The sequence below is a fragment of the Numida meleagris genome, chromosome 5 (genome assembly GCF_002078875.1).
Source record: "Numida meleagris isolate 19003 breed g44 Domestic line chromosome 5, NumMel1.0, whole genome shotgun sequence".
Lineage (NCBI taxonomy): Eukaryota > Metazoa > Chordata > Aves > Galliformes > Numididae > Numida > Numida meleagris.
This window is the reverse complement of record NC_034413.1, coordinates 14,031,633-14,044,787: the sequence shown is the minus strand read 5'-3', so window position 1 is coordinate 14,044,787 and position 13,155 is coordinate 14,031,633. Positions and strand designations below refer to the sequence as shown.

Here is a 13,155-nt window from a genome sequence, read left to right as displayed (position 1 = left end):
TGCACACGTCCTCGCAATTCCTGTCGCCTATGTTTGCTGTCCCTTACACATACACACAATACAGTATTTACTCAACTATAAACATTTCTGTAATACATACAAGCAGCATCTACAGAGCAGTTATGCACCAGCATTTAGGATCAATCTGGCATTAATAACACATATCTATTTTTACAACTGGTTTACATTAAATTATTTAATAGTGCAAATATTTTTTCACATACATATGTTAGAAACCTTTCCTTTTTTTGTTTGCTTTTCTTTGTACCCTGAATAATAACACATGCTATTATTACGTGCATAATCTCTCTGCTTTCATGATGGTAACTTTCTGTTAAGCAGGATAGTTAAATAACTGCATTGGGAACTGTGAGTGTGACTAAGAACAGACTAAAGAAGGCTGATGGCTTAGCACTGCACAGAAATATTTTTCTTCATGAGCAGCAATTTAGACAGAGGGCTGTCGGCATCGCTATACAAACTAAAACTCCTTCAAGATCAACACAGACAGCAGTGTCCTTACCCAGAAGAGCAGAAGATGTTATTCCTTTCCATTTATTAAATGATTCAACATTGCGGTATGCCCACAACTAATTAGTATGATCAACACAGTGCAGGGCAGGAACAAAAGCAGACCAGCCTCTGAGATGTGCTGATGTAAAAGCACACAGGAGTATACATTTTTAAATGCTGTCTTATAATTTATAACCATAACATACTAATCATTCCTTGATGTAATTCTCATTTCTAAGATCAAATTTTAATGCCACTTTTGATTAGGCCTGTCTCTGGATATTGAAGCTGACCAGCAGGTTTATTCACTTACTAGCAGTTAAATAACTTACTTTCTTTAAGGCTGTCTTATACTAAATATCATAGAAAACAAAAAGTCAGTTATCGGCAAGTAAGAGTAATACAGCTGCATGTAAAAATAACATATGCGTATAGCAAAATAGAGAGAAATACAGGTACATTTGCTAAGTCATATACTTACCATTAGCACTGCAAAGTTACTGAAGTGTGTACTCTGAATGGTGGTAATATTGCCTGCAGAACTAATTATGTGGCACCCTTCTCCCCACCAGCCTCCATGTCCATCTAGAAGGTCAAAATCCCAGAAGGCTGCAATGGGGTCTATACCCCGTGCAAAGTGCCTCAACCCTATAGTAAGAGGGCTGGTGAGGTTTCCAAAACTGCACCCATCTGCAAAAGCAACAAACTGTATTAGAGAGATGGAGTGGAAAACCCTTTACAGATAAATGTGTAAAGAGATCAGATACAATAAACTATAGGGAAAAAAAAAGCAAAAGACATACACATTGAATGGCCAAAATCAAAAACAATGTACATATTAAGAAAAGTTTGCAGTAGTTTAAAAAAATCTGAATAACATTTCAGTCTCATAATGTGTCCAAATGATATAACCAACCTTCACAAAGCTGATTTTTTTGTTTAAGATTTTTCATTTACAGCCAATGTTACACTACTGCCCATGAAACTGCAAAAATGGCACAGCTTCATTGTGTGATTAATAGCTGAGACAATACTGGACTTTGAAAGTCACATTTAAACATTTTAAAAATGTTAACAGAAATGAGAGCACTACTCAGAATCAAATAAGATTATTAAAATTGCCTGGGTGAATAATTATTCAAATTAATGATTGAATAGCATATATGATATATCTCACCTGGACATAAAGCTTTAACAGCACCTGTTTTACGTTCATCGTATCAGAAAGTATACTGGTGAGTACTGATACATGCAACAGGGCACTACTCCTTCCCCGACAGTCTTATTTTTATCAAAGTCTAGGATGTTAGCATTGCAATTTTCATTGTAAAGAAAAGAGTAAAACAAGGTTTCTTCCTATAGCACTGTGCTTTAAGAAAGAAGCTTCTGTAACAACACAGTCAAAAAATAGTAACCCCCAAATTTGCATTCTAGTCATACAGCAATTGCATTTCTTTATCTGCAGGAGAATTTGAATAAAATAATGCCGACAGGAATAAATTCAAACATTTCTGCTAAAGAGACAGACTGTTCCCAGCCTTTCAGCATACTGTATACTCTACTCCTCTATACCATCAAGTAAACCTTAGCTTTCAGATTAAAGGAAATAAAGCATAACATTTCCTCACCTATTTTAGCAAAAACAGCTGGTGTGGCAACCGTCCTACGTTTCCCATCATCTGCAAGATTTGATGAGTTTCCTGTGCTGGGAAAGAGTTTTCCATTCCGAAAGACAATAAACTGTAGCTTGCAAGTTGCGTTATCAACAGATTGCCAGGCTGAAGACTGAGAGAAGACAGACTGTGGCAAATGAACTGAAGCTACTGCTACAGCATTCTGTACAATGAGAAAAAAAAAGAAACATTTAAAATGCAAATCACAACAGGGTTGCTTTCATGATGTTTTAAACTCCTGTACAAGAAATGTATGCTGCCTTCCTTTTCCAACAGACTGGAAGCAACCAAAGAAGCACGAGCTGTAACCATGGGAATAGGATTGGTACAGTGCATATTAAAAGGGAAAACGTTTTGATTGAATGTGTGAGTCTATATGGTCAAGCTCCCTGCTGCAGAGGTGAGAATGGTTCTTACCGTGCCTGCTAGAGGGTCCATCAACACTGCAGATCTGATTTAAAGAGACAACCTCTACCAGGTTTTCTCCTTTGCTTAAAACAGAATCAGACAACTTACATTAAAACATTTCTCTGAAAGGGTACTTAAGGAGTATTAAAATAATTTTATTAATACAAATAAAATAAGTCAGTAGAGAACTAGAAATGTGCATATAGCACATTTTATAAATACATTTTTCTTTCTTACTATACAGAAAATAAGTTAACTCTCTGTTTTAGTAACCCAGGATTAAAAATCTTACAAGCATTAATATAACAGGAGAAAATAAAACAGCACTGAGAGAAAATGAATGAAGACTGTCAGATCTCTATAATGGCTTTGCGCCGTGATTGTGTTATACACCCTTTTACAAGCAGATAATTTCCTTACAGCGTATTTATAAAGCAGACCAAACATTATGTTCTGAGGACTTCACTCATCGAGCATTTCTTTTCCCTGCCCAAGTATAAAACTAATCATTAAAGGCTGAGTTATTTACAAAGACAAACAAATGATGAGCGATGGGAAAATAAACAGGGAGTCTGTCCTGAGCCTTGAAGTGAAAAGTGTATGTATTTAAAAACAAACAAACTACAAAACGTTCTAATTTGCATTTCCCCCAAGGGCAAAGTATAGCTTCTGTGCACATAATTTACATAGATTATCACAACAGTTTACCCACAGTACATGTGCACTACCTCTTTGAGAAGTAAAACCAATACTCTTCACCACAATGTGAAGAAACTTGACATTAATGTATGTCCATATGCTGGGAGAAATACACACGTGAGAGATAAAAGAAACAATGGAGATCAGCAAACTAAAATATTAGAAGCACCAAGTCACCACACAGCAAGTATGGGAGAAAAGTGTGAGTAGTCTGTGATGTCACTGGGATGTTTAAGTAAACAGATAAAGGCTTATGTATAATTTTCTCTTTATTATCATATGTATTTTGGAAAAGTTTTGCTGTTCTAGCAAAAAAACTCTAAAACAACCAACTTTTTCTTAAGTATTCAGAGTGGGCAAAGCCACTTATTAAAAACAAGCGGAAAAATACAGAAAATAGCGACAGCACATTTCTACATTAGATTTTAAAATGACTGTGAAGGCTTTAATTGGAATTAACTGAGCTAAACATCAAGTACTTGTCTTCAGATTGTTTCCACTGCCTAATTCACTGATTCTAAAGCTGTCATAATTGGCTTTGTCTCACGCTTCTGAAAAAGACATATTTCCCCCTATGATATCCCAAAGTATCTGTGTAAGCTGAATCTCCAATGATACCATTTTAGCCATAAATTTGTTATTAATAAGTATGTTCAGAAATTTTTAGTAGTGTCATTTGTCAAACCCCAAATCTCTGCTGACTTATCTGGAGATCTACAGAAGTGTAAGAGAAATTATACTGTGATTAACTTTTTATAGGATTTTTTTCTTATTATTCTGTGCTAGAAAAAGCAGCAACATGTTAAATTACACTAATTACTTACTATACACAAAAAGAGAAAGCTAGAAGCATCTGAATAAGCTTATGATAATGAGACCAACAGCTAAAGGCATTGGGATAAGTAACAATGTGCCCTGACTAGAGAAAAGGAGTCCTACACAAGCCACAAGAATACAACCGCTTTATAGCACTTCTGCTATGTGGTTCTCCTATTTCTTCTCCATTTTGATTTGCTGATGCCTATGAGAGAAAGTGATGACATGGAGTGGTAAATGAAGCTTGATCTTGAGACTGGGGAGGGAAAAGAATGGGCTGCTCACATCCAACACACAAAAAGCTGGCTTCTTTGAATTGCTTGATGCCCAGGTGTACAGTTGGGGAAAGATCAAGATGAGGACCACCCCTCACCTCACTATTGCTCAGTCTCTACCCAAGCAGAATCCTTTAAATACCCAGCATAAAAGACAGGAACTCAATCAGTGGCTCAAGTCTCCCCGTAGATGGGCTTAGTCTCCTGGGACAAAGCCTAATGCAGTGAAGAAAAGTGTGCACATCGAACTCAGGGCTGCAGTGCATGCCTTTCTCGGACTGGCTGAGCAAATCCCACACGTGCAGCAACACAATATTAAATTCATCACATAACAAAAAGACACATTTACAGAAAATTACTTCCTCCTCAGACTTCAGGAAAGGGTTTTTCCTTATTTATCTCAAAAAAATGTAACAAAAAACATGAATATCTACTCTGCCCTCGTGAGGCTTCCACTGGAGTACTGCATTCAGGCCTGGGGCCTTCAGCATTAGAAAGACATGGAGCTGCTGGAGCACGTTCAGAGGATGGCCATGAAGATGCTCAAAGGGCTGGTGCACCTCTCCTGTGGAGACAGGCTGAGGGAGATGGGCTTGTTCGGAGAAGGGGTTTCAGAGACATCTCATTGTAGCCTTTCAGTACTTGAAGGGAACTTATAAACAGGGGGGAGATAAACTTTTTACATGATCTGATAGTGATAGGACAAGGGGGAACAGTTTTAAATTAAGAGAGAGGAGTTTAGGTTAGATTAGGAGCAAATTCATCACTCAGAGGGAGGTGAGGCCCTGGCACTGCTGCCAGGAGAAGCACAGGTGCGCCTTCCCAGAAGGTGTTCAAGGCCAGGTTGCATGGGGCCCTGGGCCCTGGTCTGGAGAGTGGCAATCAACCCACAGCAGGGGGATGGAACTGGATGAGCTATTATCTGATTCTATAATATTAATGATTTAATAAACTTTGGTAAATAATGTCTACAGTCAATTCCTGGGATATTGTGAACAGTGCCTTTTGTATATCTGAGATTTTAAACAAATTCTTGTGAGTGCACGTGGTCTGGTGGAGCAATGGGCAAAGGGACAGGGATGTTTCTTGACTGGACAATGTACAAGTAAAGTCAAAATACTTCCTGAATATCAAATATTTGTTTTATGTAAAAATTCATCAAAATTAAACTTCAAAATCAAACTGTCTGCTACACCAATACGTCTGCCAAAAAACTCCTGTGCTAGCATATTCCTGAAAAATGCACACATTGAGGGTGCCCACACATTCACAATGCTGTTTAAAAATATGAATAAATATTTGTGAACAATTTTTACATCTACATGATATATATATATATTTTAAATAGCATTACTCATTATTCACAGGAGAAGAATCTGAGCACTCAAGCAAACCCTGTAATTGCAGAAGAGGATGGGTGGAGTCTGACTAGAGCCTTGGTCTTTATCTTCAAATGATGTAAAATTATCTTCAAATGGTTCAAATGTAGCGATGAAAAAGTCAGTTCACTACCCTTTCTTCAGTTTCCCTCTTACTTGGTGAAATAATTATAATCATATTTCTTTTGTTCCTGAGTCCAGAGATGAAACATAATATGTGAACAGATTACTACTAATACCAATGACAGTAATGTTAAATTTGGAGTGAAACACTGTGTTTCAAATGTTTCAAATTCCACATAAATAATCTTTAAAATTTTATTTGGATTCTGTTTTGCCACATCACACAAGAACTGATATGCTATGGTGTGCTAGAGGCAGTATCTCAAGCAGCTGCTCCACCTCTAAGGGGAGAAACAGCACTAGAGAAACACCATCAAATGTCTTCATAGGATCTGCAGCTTTGAAATGACACAGGTCAGCACTGGCAACCTATATTTTCCCTAGAAAAGTTTAGAGTTTGTGTCAGCAATTTACCAGTTTGAATTCAGACATTCTCTGAGCATTTTCAATCCAGAATGTCAATAATCCCTTCATGACTCCATTTCACTTTTAGTCCTACTAACTGGATTGGACTGGCAATCATTATAAAAGGAAATTCTGAACAGTGAAGATTTTTTCTAAGGAATACTTCTTCTGCTGGAAAATGCCAGTGTTTAAAATGCAAGCTGTCCACAGAGATCCATCAATTTGCGCAAAAAATAAGATAGAAAACCTCAAGCCAAGGAAAGTAGGCTTATCAGCAGAAAACCAGCTCTAAGGTTTTTTCAGGTGGCTCCATGGACTCCCAGCTCTTAAGACTTCTTGTAACGTGGGAAACTTTCCAAAAAGTGAAAGGGAGGGTTGTTTTCAATACTCCAAATAACAACTGGACAGTACATTTTGTAAGAACTACTGAAATTTCATTTCTTTTTTCTGTTTCTGTGCTAAGTTTTCTTGTGTGGAATTGTTCAAAACAGATGAACAGAAACAGCACAAATGATTCAACATGGATCCAAAAAGTTTAAAATTTGAATGGAAAGCTTCATTCCAAAGACAAAATGGTCCCCAGGATATTGAGAGCTACAGACTCCTGACATTTCTGCAGCTCATGCTTGTGTGACTCTTATTAACAACATTTTAAAGGAAAAATGAAAGATTAAAAGTGAAGTTTTTCCCCAAGCAATTTTTTTCTGGTCTGCAGTCCATTCCCTATAATCAATGCAAGCATTTACAAGGAGTTTTTAAGTGTTTAGGAAAGGCAGCTTCTTGCCTTAGGTGTCTTTATGATATGTTGGCCCTTCTAGTTTCATGATCCTTTAAAGAGAACTGCTCCCATTTTCAATATTGCTTCCTGATTATCTTGTTCTACTTTTCTTAAATTTAGCAAAATATTAAGAGAACATACCCTTTATCAGACAATCCTTATCAAGAAAGATACTTGGTAACACTGTGGAATGATATAAATCAAACTATTTTCAGTTCTTTCTTGCATATGCCTGGATACAAGATTGATTTTGAGTTAAAGCACAGTATTTCTGTTTGAGATAAAATATATTTCATAGGAAAGCATTCAGTTTTGAGTCCTCAGAACAGTTAAATAATATTTTTCCAGTTGTGAATTTCCTTGACTTAAAAACCAGTACCTTAGCAAGAGGCCAAAAGAAAATGAGAGGAAAATAAGACTAAATGAGATCACCTGAACATCTACCAGAGAACCAAAGAAAAGCAGCTGCACTGCTTCCAGAGTTTAAAAAATCTGGTGTTGTTTTTTAGAGTTTCAAATACAAGACATCATATATTACGTAGGTTGCTCTGAAAGTAATGCCTCCTATTTATTTTTATGAAAATGACAACAGATATAAAGAGTGCAGTAACAATATTTGAGAGAGAAAATTCTCACCTACATACACTATTTTTCAACAGTCACGAGCATTAGCTAGTCATTTTCATAAGCCATGAACATGAGCCTGTGTGCCAGGCTCATAAAATTTACACCAGAGGAGGTGACCCTCTCACACTGTTGCCACTGCTGAAATGTACCACCCACCGCCTTACTGTGCTCACATCCACTGTCTGGTCTCCATAAACATCCAGCAAGCGTCACTGAACATCAATGGGTGCCATTTTTTCTACATGGAGGAATTCAGTGACACACACCTTTGCCTCATGAGCACTTCTATGTCAGACAGCATTTTGTCAGACTACCCTTCTGCTGCCATCTGCTCAGCAACAAAATGTAACGGAATATTCATGGGAAGGTTCCACCTGTACTGCCATACCACCAACATCCACCTCTGACTTCATGGGCCAACATAGTGAAATAGGAGGCATTACTTTCAGAGCAGCCTTCATATATTATTAACTATCACTGGGTGTTGCCAAAATATGGATAAGCCATATAAAGTTACAGTAGCTGTAAAAGTGTTGCAACTAAGCTCTACTGGTAATAAACTATATTACTAAATAAGTATTGACTGAGTTAACAGTGTGGTCGTCGTCATAAAATCAAGAGAATAAATTATGTATACCCATACAGTAGATGTTAATTAGGCCATCAAACAAGATAGCAGCTCCTCAGGAGCAACTGAAGAGATCAATTTAGAATTTATGTTAAAGGTTTAGTGGTTAACATAAAACAGAGCAGAACTGTATTTTCAATTGTCTCCACCGGTGGATATTTAAAACAGACTCCTTTGGAATTATCCCAGCACGTGAGATAAGAGACATGGACAGGCATTTGGCTCAGCACTGTGAAGCTTAAGTGAACTGGATGTATGTACTGATCTCTTGTTCTGGTATGAAAAGCATCAACAAAACAAAAGAAAAACTTGAAATGCCAAATAAAGGAAGAAATAGGGTTATATAAGACACATACTCAATTACAAAGCAATTTGACAGGTCCAAAAAAAGGTAGCATTGATGTTTAAATGAGAGGATACAAGGCAAAGGAATTGTAAGCAGATTTCCAGCCACCTTAACTTATTTACGTAACTTTATTTCTGATTTGTCACAGTTTAGCTGTAGCCCATTAGTCTGCTGTTCAAACATAAGCCTGGAAGGGGTCAGGAAGGACTAGAAAGAGAAAAGCAAAACTGATATAGATTCCCAGATAGAAATGAAAAGGTGTCTCCAGAAATGCAACGTACAATTATCTGGCTACAGACATGAAATTGCAAAGTGTACTAGGATTATTATGTAATTAAGACGTTATGTAGTAATGCTGCAGTCTACACCTATCCCAATATCTGGAAAACTAAGTAAACAGTCCAAGTCATGTTTGTTCTAGCCAGGCACAAATGTTGATTTAATGCATAGTGAAAATACAGCATCAACAATAAATACAAGCTATTGTATGAAAAGGTACAAAGCCATCTTACAATATGTTTAAAGATATACTTAATTAATTAGAAAGATTTTCTAGAATTTGTGCTGATTGTAAGATTCAGCAAAGTACATGGAAAGGCTGTTAATAATCTTTGAAAATGTGATAATCAGTAACCCCTTTTCTAGTAAATATAAATATAAAAGTAGTCTCCACTTTAGGATTTTGTATTTCAAATTTTAAAAATTGGTAAACTCAGAAAATTTATTAATGAAAGTTAAATGAATTCACAAGATCCAGTATGGAGAAGCAGCTCAAAAAAGATACAATCAGAAAGCCAATGGAAAGAAAAAAAACACTGATCAAAGGAAATGAAGTAGTTATAGGTGTCAAGAAATAGATGAATACAGTGATAACTGCCAAAACCATTTTATATACAGCAGTAAGTCCTTCAGATCTATATTCCAAAAAATGGACAAGAAAAGAAGTAAATATGTAGAGAGAAATGGGTAGAGATAAACTAGAAAAAGAAATCAGGTAATACTTTTTTTATTTATCCTCACTGAAAGTATTGATGCTTACATGGGGACACAGGATCAATAAGAAAAAAAGAATATGAAAACTACTACAAATGTCAAAGGAAAACTCACTAAGAGCTGAATAATGTCATGCAAGTCTTTGACAATTGACACATGGAATCAGAGGACAATTCTAGTAATACTGATTGATTTAAGGAGTATACCAAGTTAGTCACAGAGCAATGATGACTTCTCCATAAAATCTTCTACGGTTAGAGTGCGTGAATCGAGTGTGGCATGTAAATAATAGTATAGACCCACACATGAATGAACAACTTTATCACACAGTTTACAACATTACTCACAGTTGCTGCTGCCACATCTCCATATTTGTCTGCTCCCATGTAAGAGACAAACTTCTTTCACAAGACTTAAAGAGTTGTTTGGTAAGTTTCATAGAAATGTGGTCTCCTTTAGGCACATGTATATGGACTGCTGTGTCACTGTTTGTGCATTCTGGTGTGTTGCACTGAAGTTGCTTAGTCACTTTTGCATTCATGCATGATTCCTTTAAACTGTAGGTCAGCCCATTGCATTTGAGACTTCATTATTAATGCATCCGTGGAAACACAGTCAGAATATATAATACTTTTTCTAAGGAAAAGATGATGTATGGAATTATTCAAGTAACAACTGACCTCAATCTGATATTATGAGGGAAAATGAGAAACAGGAAAAAAAATCAACAACAAAAAAAATAACAGAGAGAAACAGGGTGGGTGTACCAAAGGTAAATGATGCCAGACTCGCACGATGGGCCTTGACAACTGTTTTTATAGAGAAGGACACACTGGTCATCTAATTTCTTTTGCCTGCAGTAAAAACTTGTATAGTATAAGGAAAGCTAAGTTGAGATACTGAGAATTAGTAGAAATAGTATCAGGTGAATAAGAAATTATCTAAAACATATAACAAATTGATTTACTTTTAAAGGGGAGGACTTAGGTTGCAGTGAATATGCCAGAAATTTATATGAAAATTAGTTTGGACACTTCTTGTTTTCATCTGATGACCTTGAATCAAAGAAAAGGAATGTTACATAAGACAGTGTGGTAATCATGCACTTTACATATTTGTAATTAGAATTTCTGTTATTTCTGGTGAAATAAGCCACTTTGAAAAGCAGCATGCAGGGAAAAGGACTTGAATGCACTGGTTGATCACGTGGATGAATCTGTGCCATTGCAATTTAACAATAAAAAAGACAAATCCAGCCCAGAACATTTCAAATGAGGCATTTCCATTAGACAGAGAAACACAGTGATTTTGAAGAATGAATAATTTGTTTCACAAGTGCAGAATTAAAGAGTTCAGCTTTGTTCGTCTAGCAAAATAAAAGAAGAGGTTATCTGCTGCCTTTAAAAACACAAGATAGCTCCGAGAGAGGAAGAAGGTCACATAAGCAAACAGCAAGCATGAGAACAGGGACAAACAGGACATTGGTCAAGAATAAAGATGCAGGCAAAGTATGAAAATGTTTCTTAGCCTTTATAACAGAAAGAGTGGGGTAGTCTGCGAAGAGAATGGACACGCACACACCAAGTTCACCTACTTTTGAGAGAACATTTGAATACTTTATGATGGAATTATACAATACGATTCTCAGGAAAAGAAGTTTGAGAACCTACTCATGGCAGTGTCAAGTGACACATATTTAATGAAAGAGCATTGCGCATGGAATTGATACCATTTTTAAAGAAATAGAAAAAATTCTGCACACGTAGCAGCTGCAGACAGTTGGCAAACTTGAAAATTGAGCTGCATTTCATGCAGACATCTATTTTAGAAATCTTACTATGAATGTGTAAAAATAGTACAATTAAATGCAGATCTGAGTTGGAACATTAAAGAAATGAAAACCCACATGTAGCTTCTATTACTTATCCTCCTACAAACTGTCTTTAGAATTGAAGAGATCTTTAGCACTTGAGTAACAAGAGCTCAGTTTCTGTGAGGTCATCCAAGACCAATATCCAACACAGACTAACAGTTAATTACTGACACATGCTCACATGAACATTCCTAATATAGAATCACCTAAAAATGGCATTACTTTAATCACTGCACTACTGTTCTTTATCAAGACTCCTAGATTTACTCAACCTGAAATAGAATGTAAGATAAAGATACTCTTAATTTCTGGCAACACCATTGGTTAAACTTGTGGCTTTGAATAAAAGATGAATACTTTGCTTACATTGGTGGATCCGCTAGTGTATCTCTCATACACTCATGTTGTACCTACAGATAGATCCATAATACTTGACTCTGATATGGTGACTGCAAGTAAAGCTTTCAAAACAACTCAAGTGTAAATTGAAGCAGATGCTTCTACAAGACACTCAAAAGTACAATGAATCTGCAGAGAGCCTCAAATATTATTGGTACACAAAATGTAAGAATCAGATTAAGATTAACATTTTTAAATTATTCACTGCTGATAATTTAGTATTAGTATTTTTTGCATATTCCAAAATTCCATGGCAGCATTCCAAGAATTACCCAAATCTTCAAATTTTGAGGAACTGTATCTTTTGTCTATATATGACAATAATAGTGCAAAATTTGACAATATCAATTGAATTTTACGTTAGAAATACAACACAGTTTGGTGTTTTTGTTTTTGTTTTTATTTAATTTTAGACAAAACTTTGATTTCAAGAGTCTTTTTAGATTTTCAAACAGAGTTATAGGACTGCTTCAGTTCGGGGTTTTGTATTTCAAATCAAGCAGATTCAGCATTAGGCTTGGCATAATGCAGAGAACTATGACAGGGGATGCATAAATTTTGTCTTTCTGGGAATAAGAGATTTTAGGGATGACTTATGAGTTTTCAACTGGCATTTAAATTTTGAGGGGATGGCGGTGAGGTGAAGGAGTGTAGGAGCAGATCCTTGAAGTACTGACTTTGGACATATCCCAGAATTCACATTTTAACTTCCCACTGTTTTTCTCTGGACCTACAGAGACTTGCTGCAGCTTCATTTTCACAGAGGATGGCTTCTGGCAGTGAGCTCTACAGGAAGAATCACCCTCTTAGGAGTTTGGTTCACTGAGCCCTTCAAGGATGTATGCATTCCTAGAAATACCACATTTACCTCCAAGCTGCCTGTAATGAAGGAGTATTTCTCATTTTCATTTAGAAGCTCAGATCATCTTCAGACATAAAATGAGATCTTTCTAGAAAGATGATGAGTACATTATTTTTTGTTGTTTTGTTATTATATTAATGAGACTGATTTCAATTATTGCAGATACACTTTGCAGATGTGACAGCCATATGCAAAATTTAAAATTTTTTTAAATATAAAGTCAAAATAAATAATCTTGTGAGCTAAGTAGAACAGCCAGCTACATAATTACAAACCTGGCACTGTGGATCCTAAGATGGGTACCATAATCACACAGAATACCTAACTAACCAAATACCTTTCGCAACTCGCTGACTAC

The 13,155-nt window shown here is 36.2% G+C and overlaps 1 protein-coding gene across 1 annotated transcript in view; it reads right to left on the bottom strand.

The window, feature by feature from the left end:
* The window catches only part of LOC110399996 (adhesion G protein-coupled receptor A3-like), a 261,744-nt gene that overhangs the window by 52,707 nt on the left and 195,882 nt on the right, over positions 1-13,155 (bottom strand). Inside the window, exons 13-14 of the mRNA XM_021399543.1 lie at positions 2,142-2,349; positions 995-1,203 (exon numbers count right to left, since the gene is read on the bottom strand). Coding sequence (XP_021255218.1) covers positions 995-1,203; positions 2,142-2,349 — 417 coding nt within the window. The remainder of the gene's footprint in view (positions 1-994; positions 1,204-2,141; positions 2,350-13,155) is intronic.